This window comes from Mesoplodon mirus (genome assembly GCF_964341445.2).
Source record: "Mesoplodon mirus genome assembly, chromosome: 18".
Taxonomy (NCBI): domain Eukaryota; kingdom Metazoa; phylum Chordata; class Mammalia; order Artiodactyla; family Ziphiidae; genus Mesoplodon; species Mesoplodon mirus.
Window position 1 is genome coordinate 3,409,560 of NC_138994.1, and position 12,164 is coordinate 3,421,723.

The 12,164-nt window shown below is 56.1% G+C and overlaps 1 protein-coding gene across 7 annotated transcripts in view; it reads left to right on the forward strand.

The window, feature by feature from the left end:
- ARHGAP23 (Rho GTPase activating protein 23) overlaps positions 1–12,164 on the forward strand; it is an 83,374-nt gene extending 71,210 nt beyond the window's left edge. For all 7 annotated transcript variants that reach the window (XM_082605449.1, XM_082605448.1, XM_082605452.1 and 4 more), the window contains 4 exons: positions 1,867–1,908; positions 2,842–2,938; positions 5,015–5,046; positions 9,577–12,164. In XM_082605449.1, coding sequence (XP_082461575.1) covers positions 1,867–1,908; positions 2,842–2,938; positions 5,015–5,046; positions 9,577–10,605 — 1,200 coding nt within the window. In that variant the 3' untranslated portion in view covers positions 10,606–12,164. The remainder of the gene's footprint in view (positions 1–1,866; positions 1,909–2,841; positions 2,939–5,014; positions 5,047–9,576) is intronic.

Genomic DNA, 12,164 nt, shown 5'->3' on the forward strand with positions numbered 1-12,164 from the left:
CAGTAGCTGTGGCGCATGGGCTCAGTAGTTGTGGCGCACGGGCTTAGTTGCTCTGAGGCATGTGGGTTCTTTCCAGACCAGGGCTCGAACCCGTGTCCCCTGCATTGGCAGGCAGATTCTTAACCATTGCGCCCCCAGGGAAGTCCCTGTCAGGGCTTATTTCTGCCATCTTAAATGTCATTTTCTGTTTACTATATTTTCATGTTATTTCCTTTTTTTGGTCTTTTCTACCTTGCTTTGGATGGGTTCATTTTATTTTCCTGATATAAAACTTGTATAATTTATAAAACCCATACTTACGTTGAATGATAAAATTGCAAAAGCCTGTAGTTATGTTTAATTTTTACTATCAATTTCTAAAGCTTATCAGTATCCACATCTTCCTTCCACCACATCTAAAAGCTAAGTACCTTAGTGTACTTTCGCCTGTCACTGGTTTCTCCCTCTGAATTTGAATTCCAGATTGTCATGGGTATACTTTGTGTTTGTACATGTGTGTGTGCATCATTGCTTAGTCTGATAACAGTTGACTTTTCTACGCTATTATCCATCCTTACTTCTTAGAACTTCTTGTTCCATCCTGGATTCATTTCTTTACTTGCTCATGTACTCGGTTAAGAGAGTCTTCGTGTAGCAAACTTTCTGATGTCTTAGAGTAGCTTTATTTCACACTCAAATTTAAATGAGAGTTTAGCAAGGTATAAAGTTCTAGGTTCAAAATCCCCGCACTTGTAATTCAGAAACACATCAAAAATATTACTTCCTTGTCTTCTTGTGTCTGTTGCTGCTGAAAGTTCTAGTTAAAGCTGATACTTGTTCACGTGTAAGCAATCTGGTTTTTTTTTTTTGTTTTTTTTTTTTGCGGTACGCAGGCCTCTCACTGCTGTGGCCTCTCCCGCTGCGGAGCACAGGCTCCAGACGCGCAAGCTCAGCGGCCATGGCTCACGGGCCCAGCCGCTCCGCGGCATGTGGGATCTTCCCGGACCGAGGCACGAACCCGCGTCCCCTACATCGGCAGGTGGACTCTCAACCACTGCGCCACCAGGGAAGCCCAAGCAATCTGTTTTTGTTCCTCAGAAAACTTTTAGTTTTATCTTCAAGATTCTCAAATTTCACAAAATATATTTGAGTGGGATTATTACTTTATTTTCTATTCTGTTTGGCATTTATGAGAAAACCTTGCCTGCCTGCCCCTCAGGGAACCTCCTAACACCTCCCTCTAGGCGCGTGCCTTTTCCGGGGTGGGGCGGGGGGGTTCCACCCCTGTTGTCAGTGTGGAGCCTAGGCAGGTGTCGGGTACAAGCAGCTGCAGCCACCGGGGCTGGCCTTGTCCCTGCAGTGGACCTGGCTGGCACTAGATGGCGCTGCTTCCCCCTCGCTTCAGGTGATGTGCAGTGTGGGCTGTGTTTAGTGAAAAACAGGCAAAGAGGGCTTCCCTGGTGGCGCAGTGGTTGAGAGTCCGCCTGCCGATGCAGGGGACACACGTTCGTGCCCCGGTCCGGGAAGATCCCACATCCCACGTGCTGCGGAGCGGCTGGGCCCGTGAGCCATGGCCGCTGAGCCTGCGCGTCCGAAGCCTGTGCTCCGCAACGGGAGAGGCCACAACAGTGAGAGGCCTGTGTACCGCAAAAAAAAACAAACAAACAAAAACAGGCAAAGAGAAGCTCTCCCTGAGCCAGTCATCCATCTGTGCTCAGGCCTTCTCCCACTCCAGGCTGCATTTCCTTTCCACACTGGGGTCCAAACTTTTCCATCAGGTGCCTGAGTGGGTCCTCTGAACTGAGCAGGTTGGGAGCCCGCGTCTCCCTGTCTTCCCTCAGCTCCTTCCCACGCTGATTCCATCAATTCCTTTTGTCTCCTCTGCAGTCAGACTGGTTCTTCAGCGACAGCGAGGACAAGGGAGAGAGAGTGAGTGATGCGGAGGGCCCGTGGGGCGGGGTCTGGTCGACGGTGGGCCCCCGTCCCAGGTGGGAGCAGGGGAAGGTCCCTGCCCTTGGGACATCCCAGTCTGATGGAAGGAACATAAGCCTCTCCTCCGGAGCCTCCAATCTGATGGGAGACAACAGCCCTCACCTTCGTGAGCCCCAGTCTGAGGGGGAGATAGAGGCCTTGCCCTAAGGAAACTTAGTCCAGTAGCAAAGGCAGACTCTGTCCTCCAATCTTCTTTGTGTGTGTGTGTTCCAATAAAACTTTATTTATAAAAACAGGTATTAGGCGGACTTAGCCCAAAGGCAGTGGTTTCCTGACACCTGGTCTGTACTTTCACACATAGGTACCCCTCAGCAACTCTAGGCCTAATGGTGTGCACAGTGTAGCATGGTTTGTCCTCAGGAGGACAGACCTGGCAAAGAAGCCCAAGCAGACCTTGGAAGACCACTCAGGGTCACTTAAGCAGGGAGATCCCAGGCCTGTTGGTCCCACAGACTCCCCCTCCCCCATGGGGAAGGTGCAGGCAGATGAGGGCCAGAGTGGGCCCTCTAAAGCCTCAGGCCCTGTGCAGGTGCTCTTCCTGCCCAGAGCTAAGGGTACACAGGAGATACATAAATCTGTCCTCCAATCTTACGAGGAGGATAGTGGGCTTAGGAAGGTCCAGTCTGATGAGGGAGTCACAGCTCCGGCCTTTGGGGTTCAACCAAGGTGTGGGGGAAGGCACAAAACAGTCCAATGGGGGACACGTAGGACCTGCACTCGAGTGCCTGGCTGATGCAGGAGACATTCCCTGCACGGGTGAGCCCCGGTCTGATGGAGGAGACCCGCGCCCCGTCCTCAGGGTTCCCCGTTCCGTCGGGTCTGCAGTCAGACAACTGAGGCTGTGCCGGCTGACCCTCCTTCTGTTCGCAGACCCCTGTGGACGACAAGGAGCCTCAGTCAGTGCCAAGCATCGAGTACCTCCTGCCTAACATTGGCAGGACGGTGCCCCCTGGTGAGCCAGGCTCAGGTGAGAGCAGGGGCCTGGGAAGGGGTGGGGAGGGGGTGGGATCCGCATTCCCGAGGGTCCCAGATGGCTGGCCAGGGGCCCAGCTTCCCTGCTCCTGCCCGCGCCGCTGGACTGGGCTGTGGTGGGACCTCCTGCCTCTCTGGGGAGGCCCAGCCTGCCTGTGTGCCGCCTCCTCCGCCACTCAGCCGTGCCCACGCCGGGCTGGGTGGGAGCTTTGTTTTCACCGATTGCTTTCCTGAGCTTTTTATTTCTCGTGGGCCGTGTCCTGGGCGCGTTCCTCTTTTTAATTTTTCTTCCTTTTCTCCTTGCACCCCTTCCCCCCTCCCCCCTCTTCTCCCTGTGCTCTCCCCCCCTCCCCTGGATCCTGCCCCTCCCCTCCTCCTCCACTTCCCTCCTCCAGCGGACCTGTTGGAGATTTAACGGGTACAGTGTGGCATCGCGGCCTCGGTCACTAACAGCGGCGGGTGATTATAAGAAGGCTGGGCAGGCGCGAGGGGCAGGCAGGACGGTCCGGGGCCGTGAGGACCTCACCCTGACATGCCCGTTACCCACAGTTGTTCACAACTTACCCCCACCCACGTCCCATCCAGAAGCCCCTTCTCAGGAGGAAGGAGGCACTTGGTGGAGCCACGTCCGGTCCCTCTTGCCAGGAAGTCTGGGCACTGCATGGCTGCCCTCCTGCAGTCCCCCACGCTCTGTGGCTTTCTCCCTGTGCCGAGTTCGGCCACTTCTGGTTATCTGGGTGGGGGAGGCTTGCTGGTAGTGGGACCCAGTGTCTCCGGACACCAGGGATGCCACCCCGGAAGCCTCTGTATATCTATAGCTCCTGTCTCAGCCGCCTCCAAGGGCTGGCTCTTCCTGCTTCTGAAATCAGAGCCCCTGGCTACTCAGCCCCTAAGTCCTGCTTCCAGGCCTCTGGCCTTATCAGAGCGGAGGAGTCCAGGGCCAAAGGCACGGCCAGTCCCTTCTTGGCTCGAGCCACTAACTCCTGCCACCTGTGGGTGACCCGCCCTCAGTATTTTGACTGCTTCCGTCTCTGACAGAGGCATACCGCAGCACCCCTAGCTGCAAGAGGCAGGCTGGGGAGGGGGGTCAGAGGACATGGGGGGTGGGGATGGCAGAGAGGACCCCCCTGTCTCTTCTAATCACCTGCTGCCACTCTCCTGCCCCGTGTGTGTCGCCGTGTGGTCAGCCCGCCTGCTCTTCTCACTGTGTGCAGGGGAGGGCTGGGGAGGAGGCATCTAACTTGCTTGCCGGAGAGTGTGGATTAACCGCACCTGCCCACTGCCCCCTGGGACCCCGGGAGATCCTGGGGTCGGCCTGCTCCCTCCCCCGTCCTGAAGACAGCACTGCCAGGACTTGTTTCTGGTTCCTTCTCCACCCCAGTGATATTAGGGGAGTGGGACCCGCATCCCTTCATAACTCTGATGATTAACAGCAGCCGTGCCCCACGAGGGCAGACGGACCTCAGGTCTGGAGGTGGAACCTTTCCAGGCTGTAATCACCAGCCCTCTCTACTTCCTGCCCCACCCACTTCCTGTCTGCCCTGCACTCCATTATTCACATGGTCCCTCTGCCCTCTTATGCCTGGAAGTGGGGTTGGGGGGAGGGTGGATATACGGCACCCACCTCTCTGTGCACCGTGTGGTCTCCATTTCTCCAGAGCATCTGTGGTTTGATGTGTTTCATTGTTGTGGTTTCCGTGAACTGCATCTGATATTGGGCATTTTCTCTCCAGTGCTTCAGAGTAACAGGGATAGGAGGGGAGGGGAGAGGAACTAGGCCAAAGAAAAGTCCCCCTTGCTCGTAACCCTGAGCGAATGAGGGTCCCGTGGCTGGCAGCCTGATGTCACTTTCTGCCTCAAAAGGAAGTGGTTACTGACATCCTTCTCTGCTCCATCCTTATCCCATAGGAAGTGACATCAGAGGCCCATCACACTCCCAGGATCTGGGGAGAGCTCAGGTTTCCAAACTCCCTGGTTTCTGAAGCCTTTGAGGAGAGGGAATTGTGTTTACAAGACTCAGTCTTCTGTTGCTCAATCCAACTTTCATTTTTCTTTCGTTTCTTAACAATAGATTCCACCACCTGTAGTTCAGCCAAGTCCAAGGTAAGTGCCACGGCAATTCTGAAAGTTATACCCCTGTACAAGCCAGTCCACTTTGCTTTTTGGTCAAGGGAGTTGGGAGAATTGTGATTGGAGCCTTGGAGAAGATTGATAGTCACTGGGAAGGAAGGTGGGAAATACCGAGTGTCCAAGGTAAGCTGAGAAGTCGCTCGCCTTGTCAGTCCTTGGGGAGGTAACTGCTGCAGTCGAGGATCTGGCTTGGGAGTTAGGTGGCTTGGAGGCAGTGTTGCTCAGCAGTTAGAAGCACAGACAGTCCTGGGCCTGAGCCCTGGCTCCACTACTTAGTAGCTTTGGGACACTGGGCAAGTTACTTAACCTCTTTCTGATCCTCAGCTTGCTCATACTATTTATGGGGATAAGATTTATCCCCCAAAATGGGGTTAACAACAAATATGTCTGATATAATAATTATTTTTTAAGGTCTTTGCAGAGCCCAAAGCCAACAGAAGGAAGGAAATAATAAAGATAAGAACAGAAATCAATGAAATTGAAAACACCGAAACCCAAGCCGGTTCTTTGAACCAGGTCTCACAGGCAGTGAGTTGCCTGCTCCAGAGCCTGCCCTGTGAGACAGAACCAGTAGGGCCAGGATGCCTGCCCCAGGCAGCCCGAAGGCCAGGAGTGTGTCTTAATCAGCTCAGGCTGCCATAACAAAATACTATAGACTGGGTGGCTTAAAACAACAGAAATTTATTTTCTCACAGTTCTGGAGGCTAGAAGTCCAAGATCAAGATGTTAGCATGGTCAGTTTCTGGTGGAAGCTCTCTTCCTGGCTTGTAGACGGCTGCCTTCTCGCTGTGTCCTCATATGGCAAGCAGAAACCGAGCACACGTGCGAGAGAAACAGCAAGCTCTCTGGTGTCTCTTCTTGTAAGGGCACTAATTCCACCATAAGGGCCCCACCCTCATGACCTCATCTAAACCTAATTACCTCCCAAAGACCCTGAATACTATCACATTGGGGGTTAGGGCTTCATCGTATGAATTTGGTGGGGGAACAGCTCTGTCCGTAGTAGTGGAGTCAACTAAATGTTGGCTGGTCAAACTGGGCTCATTTCTCTCTGGATCTCTAAGCACTGGCTGAGTCCCAGTGAGATCAGTGTGCCTGACACCAAGCAGGTGCTCATTAGCTCATTATGTGTCAGATGAAAGCACTGGACAGAAAGAAAGAAGGCTGCTCTAGTCTGGGGCAGAGGATGCCTGTAACCTCTCCATAGAGCCTCTGCCTGCACACCTCTGGTGATGGGGAGCTCACTCCATCACAAGACTGCTGTGGCGGGGAGCAAGTTCATTATAGTGACCTGAATCTAGCTCCTGATCACCTCCACCCCTTGCTCGTGCTAGACCCCTGGTTTCCTGTAGCCTCTCCTGGACTGGCCCCTCAACCTTTATGTGAACCTGCTGACCTCTGCATTCCCTGGAAGTGGCCATTCTGACCTCATTGCTTCTGTAACTAGCCAGGATGAGAGGGCAATTTGACCAGATGATCCCAGCAGCCTCTCACGTCTCTCAGAGGGCAGAGGCAGAAAGCGGTGCTGGCCACCACGTGCCTCACGCTGGTCGTAGCAATGCTGCAGGCCGCGCCTTCTGGAGTCGTGCTGTGTGGGCAGCCACGGCCCAGGAGCTGCGTGCCCGTGAATCCTGAATTGCTGGCAGGCTCCAGCTTTCTCAAAACTAACTGATATGAGAGTGCCGTGGCCACGGGAGGCAGCTCTATGTCTCCACCCACGACAAACACGCCGCGTTGTCTTGCGCTTTCCTTTATTGTGCTTCACAGATGCCGCTTTTTCTTAAACAAATTGAAGGTTTGTGGCCACCCTATGTTGAGCAAGTCTCTTGGCACCATTTTTCCAACAGTATTTGCTCACTTCATGTCTCTGTGTCACATTTTTGATAATTCTTGCGATATTTCAACCTTTTCATGATAATTACATTCGTTATGGTGATCTGTGATCAGTGAACTGTGATGTTACTATTGCAAAAAATTACGACTCCCTGAAGGCTCAGATAACGGTATTTTTTAGCAATAAAGTATTTTTTTTATAAATTTATTTATTTTATTTTTGGCTGCGTTGGATCTTCGTTGCTGCATGCTGGCTTTTCTCTAGTTGCGGCGAGCGGGGGCTACTCTTCATTGCTGTGCACGGGCTTCTCATTGCGGTGGCTTCTCTTGTTGTGGAGCACGGGCTCTAGGCACGTGGTCTTCAGTAGTTGTGGCTCATGGGCTCTAGAGCACAGGCTCAGTAGTTGTGGCACACAGGCTTAGTCGCTCCGTGGCATGGGGGAATCCTCCTGGACCAGGGCTTGAACCCATGTCCCCTGCCTTGGCAGGCGGACTCCCAACCACTGTGCCACCAGGGAATCCCAGCAATAAGGTATTTTTAAATTAAAGGATGTACTTTTTTTTAGCCATCACACGCTTAATAGACTACAGTGTACACATAACTTATATGCTCCGGGAAACCAAAAAATTCATGTGACTCGCTTTACTGCAGTATTTGCCTTATTGTTGTAGTCTGGAACTGAGCCTGCAGTATCTCCGAGGTGTGCCTGTTACACTGCAGCTGAATCAGGAGGTGACCTGTGAGAAGGGATGCAAGGGCAGGTCATTTCAGCCCAGCTGGGGACCAGTCCCAGCATCCATTTCTACAGGGCTTTGTATGTTCAGGGGACCCCATTCACCCCATTCACTTAACATTTCTCGAGTGCCTGTTATGTGACAGGCACTGTACTAGGAGTCATGGATGCAAACACAAATAAGCCACTGACCTTGCCCTCAGAGAACTCAGGGTTTGATATAGATGATATGGAAACAAAGCTATTCTGACATGAGAAGAGCTGGTGTATGTGTAGTTTCAAAGGCCTATGAGAAGAGAAGAGATTTCCCAGATGAGCCAAAGGGAGAGCTGGGTGGGAGGTTGCTGTATAGAGAATGCCGTGTTTGAGCTGGGCCTAGTAGAGGGAGTAAGAGCTCACCCCATAAATAGGGTGGCGGGGGGTGGGGACACTAAGGGCTGCCAATGCTAGTCGTATCGAGGGAGGGGTCTGAGGGCAGCATCGCCAGAGTGAAGGCTGCGTTGGGGCGGTGGGGGGGGCACTAGGCAGGGTGTGAAGGGCCCTGTGTCTGTGCTTTATCCTGGTGGGGGTGGGGTCCTGCAGAGTCTGGAGGCGATTAGATTCCTGCCTTGCCTTAGAAGGATGAACCGCTCCTGAGGAGGAAGGGCTGGAGTGAGGCTAGGATGGAGGCAGGGAGTTCTATTAGGCGAGGGCAGAAGGGCCCAGAAAAGGCAGAGTGAGGGTCTGAACAGAGGATGAGGAGGAGGAGGGGAGAGGGAGGAGGCCGAGAGATCACCCTGAGCTGGGGACAGGAATGGAGGTAGTTTGGGGCAGGGGTAGGGAGCATAATGTGGTTCCAGATAGGTGAGTTTCAGGTGCTGGCAGACACCTTGGTAGAGACAGATTCACAGTTGGAAGAAGAGTTCTGGAGCTCAAGAGACAGAGTTTGGCGTTGGCCAAGGGAGGCCTCGGGAGCAGGATGTCCCCAGGGAGAGAGGAGAGAGGCTGAGAACAGAGCCCTGGGAACACGACTTCTTAAGGAGTAAGAGGAGGAAGAAGAGCCTCCCAAGAGAGGAGAGGCCAGAAAGGGAGGATTAAAAACCAGGTTGGAGGAGGCAGTGATGGGGAGCTTGGGCTCTGCTGGGGGATCATGGAAGGCCAGGACCAAAAAACACCCACGGGGCTCAGCAGTGAGAGCAGTGGCTGAAAGCTGGCCACCGAGGGGCTGTAAACCGCAGTTCGGGAGCGGCTTCAATCCAAATCATCGGATTGTGCAGGATTTTTAAGCCACTTTTGGCAACAGAGCTGGTGGTTGGATTGATCTGGGGTTGGGGATTGTCAGGGTGGGGCGCTGATGGGACGGCGGAAATGGCATGGGGTGCGGTGGGAAGGGAAATGAGCCTGGGCGGGTTGCCCTGGAGAGGCCTGTACCTGCTGAGTAGGTGGAAAGTCAGGTTTCCCAGGTGAGTGAGTGGCGAGGGAGGGAGGGAGGGAGGAGCTGTGGTCCTAGAAAGGTCCCTGCAGGCTCTGGTATTATAACCCAGGATAGTATATGTGAAATGGGTTCAAACTGTCGTGTCATTCGCTGTTGCGAGTCTATTATTAGGAAAGCTGTGTCTAAACGGATTTATGCAGCACTGGATGTAGAGAATGGAGTGAAAGTTGGGGCGAGGTGAGAAACCAGCCCCCAGCTCGCAGGAAAGAGCTGAGAGTCTGGATTAAGACCGGAGGAGGTGCCGAGGAGGCTTCAGGATTGAGGGGGCGCAAAGGCGTAGTTTCTAGAGCGCATAGTGACACTCCAGTTGGGACAGCCGTCCAGGAGGAACAGCGGACGTGAGAGTGCTGGGCTTGGACCTGTCGAGATTGGGTGCTGTGGTGTTGGGGTGCAGGGGTGGCACGTTGGAGGGCGCTGAGGCTCTCCGGGCGCCCCCAGCACACTGACCTGTCTCCCGCACAGGGCTCGTGGGCCCCCAAGAAGGAGCCGTACTCCCGGGAGATGCTGGCGATCTCCTTCATCTCGGCGGTCAACCGCAAGAGGAAGAAGCGGCGGGAGGCGCGGGGGCTGGGCAGCAGCACGGACGACGACTCGGAGCAGGAGGCGCACAAGCCCGAGGCGGGGGCGCCGGCGCCGGGGGCCCAGGACCGGCCGGAGGGGCAGCGGCCGGGCGCCGCCGCCCCCGAGGCCCCCGGGCGCCTCAGCCCCCCGGCGGCGCTGGAGGAGCGGCCGGCCGCGGACACGCGCTCCATCGTCTCGGGCTACTCCACCCTGTCCACCATGGACCGCAGCGTGTGCTCGGGCGCCGGGGGCCGGCGAGCGGGCGCGGGGGACGAGGCGGACGACGAGCGCAGCGAGCTGAGCCACGTGGAGACGGACACGGAGGGCGGCGCGGGGCCCGGGGGGCTCCCGGAGCGCCAGCCCTCGTTCAGCTCGCATCACCTGATGCCCGGCGACACCCTGGCGCGGCGCCGCCTGGCCCGGAGCCGAGCGGACGGCGAGGGCGCGGGCGCGGCCGTCGGGCTGCCGGGCTCCGCCTCGTCCAGCAGCCAGGAGTCGCTGCGTCCTCCGGCGGCCCTGGCGGCGGCGGCGGCGGCGCTGGGCTCGCGGCCCTCGCGCCTCGAGGCGCTGCGGCTGCGCCTCCGCGGCACCGCGGACGACATGCTGCCGGTGCGGCTGAGGCGGCCGCTGTCTCCCGAGACGCGGCGGCACCGGAGCAGCTGGCGCCGCCACACGGTGGTGGTGCAGAGCCCGCTGACCGACCTTAACTTCAACGAGTGGAAGGAGCTGGGCGGAGGGGGCCCCCCGGAGCCCGTGGGCCCGCGGGCGCACAGTGACAACAAGGACTCGGGCCTCAGCAGCCTGGAGTCCACCAAGGCGCGGGTCCCGTCGACCGCCGCCTCGTTGCCGCCCTCGCCCGGGGACCCGGGGGCCCTGCAGAGCCAGCCCCTGCGCCGCTCGGCCGCCTCCCGCCTCCATCAGTGTCTGTGACCGCCCCTCCCTCCACCCCCCACCCCCGCGCCGAGCGCCCCTTCGACCCACCCGGAGGCCCTTGGTTTCCCAGGAATCGCCTCTGCTTGCACCTCCGCCCCGCCTTGTTGCCCCTGGGAGCATCCGGGTGCAAGTGGGAGGCGCTGAGGCCGTGTCTATGGTTTGTGCGCTGGAATTGGTAGGGGGCGGCGGGCAGAGGAGAAGACGGGACTGGCCGCGGAGTGGGAGTGGGAGGGAGGTGGGCTCCTGGGCTGAGGAGACGGAGAGGGGCTAGGCTGCTGAGGCTCTGTGCAGGGCTCCTGGGGGGGTTCTCTGTCCCTTGGATAAGTGACAGAGTGTGCCCTTCTGGGCCTTTGTGTCTGCACTTAGGGACCCTTGTCGGCCATGGGGTGTGGATAGGGAACCCCCAAGCCTCAGACTAAAGAAAAGACACTGGGTGATGCTGGCTTTTCACTCCTTTCCTCTGCCCACCTCCCCCCAGTTAGCTCCTAGCTGCCAGCTGAGGGAGGGCGTTGTGTATGTATGTCTGGGGAGAGGAGGTGTAGGGTGGTGTCCATGGGGGGAGGGGCGTGGTGTGTGCGAGTGTGTGTAGTCACTGTCCCAAAGTGTTCCCAGTAGCAACTTCTGCCACTCCTGCCCCCTTCAAACCCAGCTCCCACCGGGACTCCCTGCCTTCGGTGCACACAGGGATCCTGCCCCCCTGCTGCTTGTCAGCGCCAGAGAAGGGGGTTGGGACTTCTCAACCTTCTCAAGAGGCAGACTTGAGACTTTCACCTGGGTTATTCCCCCACCACCACCTTTTTCCAATCTCTAAATCACACTCCCCAAGCGCTTTGACCACGGGAAGCTGCCTGTTCCCCAGACGGTTTGGGGATGGTCCACGGTCACCCCTGCTAGACCTCTTGCCCCTCTCTTTGTTCTTCCAGCTGTGCCTGCTCCTTCCATAGCTCAGGCACACAGGCCCTCACCTTCTTCCCTTTATGAGGGGGCGTAGAAAACATCCCTGGTGTCTGTCTGTCTCTCTCTCTCTCTCCCCCCACTCATAACACACACGCACGCGCGCGCATGCGGACACACTGATCGATGAGCTCTCAGCCGGGCTGCTCCTTTTGGAAGGGTGGGTGGGACCCAGCCGCCTCTTCTCCCCACAAGTTGTACATAGACCTCCGATCACAGGCCTCCCCACACACGCCCTCGCTCATTCCAGGGAAGCCCAGGTGGGGTTGTGAACCCACTGCCACGTCCATCAGTCCTCCTGTTTTATGCAAAGATTTGCTATAAAGTAGACTTCTCGCGCCTCCCTCCCTCGTCCTTTATTGTAAATATTGTCTCTAAATGTGTAACATATTATAAAGAATTTATAAGGATTTTTAAAGATGTTTTGCTCATTTTAAAAAGTGTTGTAACAGTGTTGGATAAGCCTCCGCTCCACGTCCGCATGTCTCCTTCCACTGTGTCCTTGACACACCTCTCTAGGCGACAACTAAGATTTCCTGCTTCTGAAAAGTCCTGTCTGAAAAGTATAGTCTATATCTTGGAAATAAATGGCCTTCCTCGAG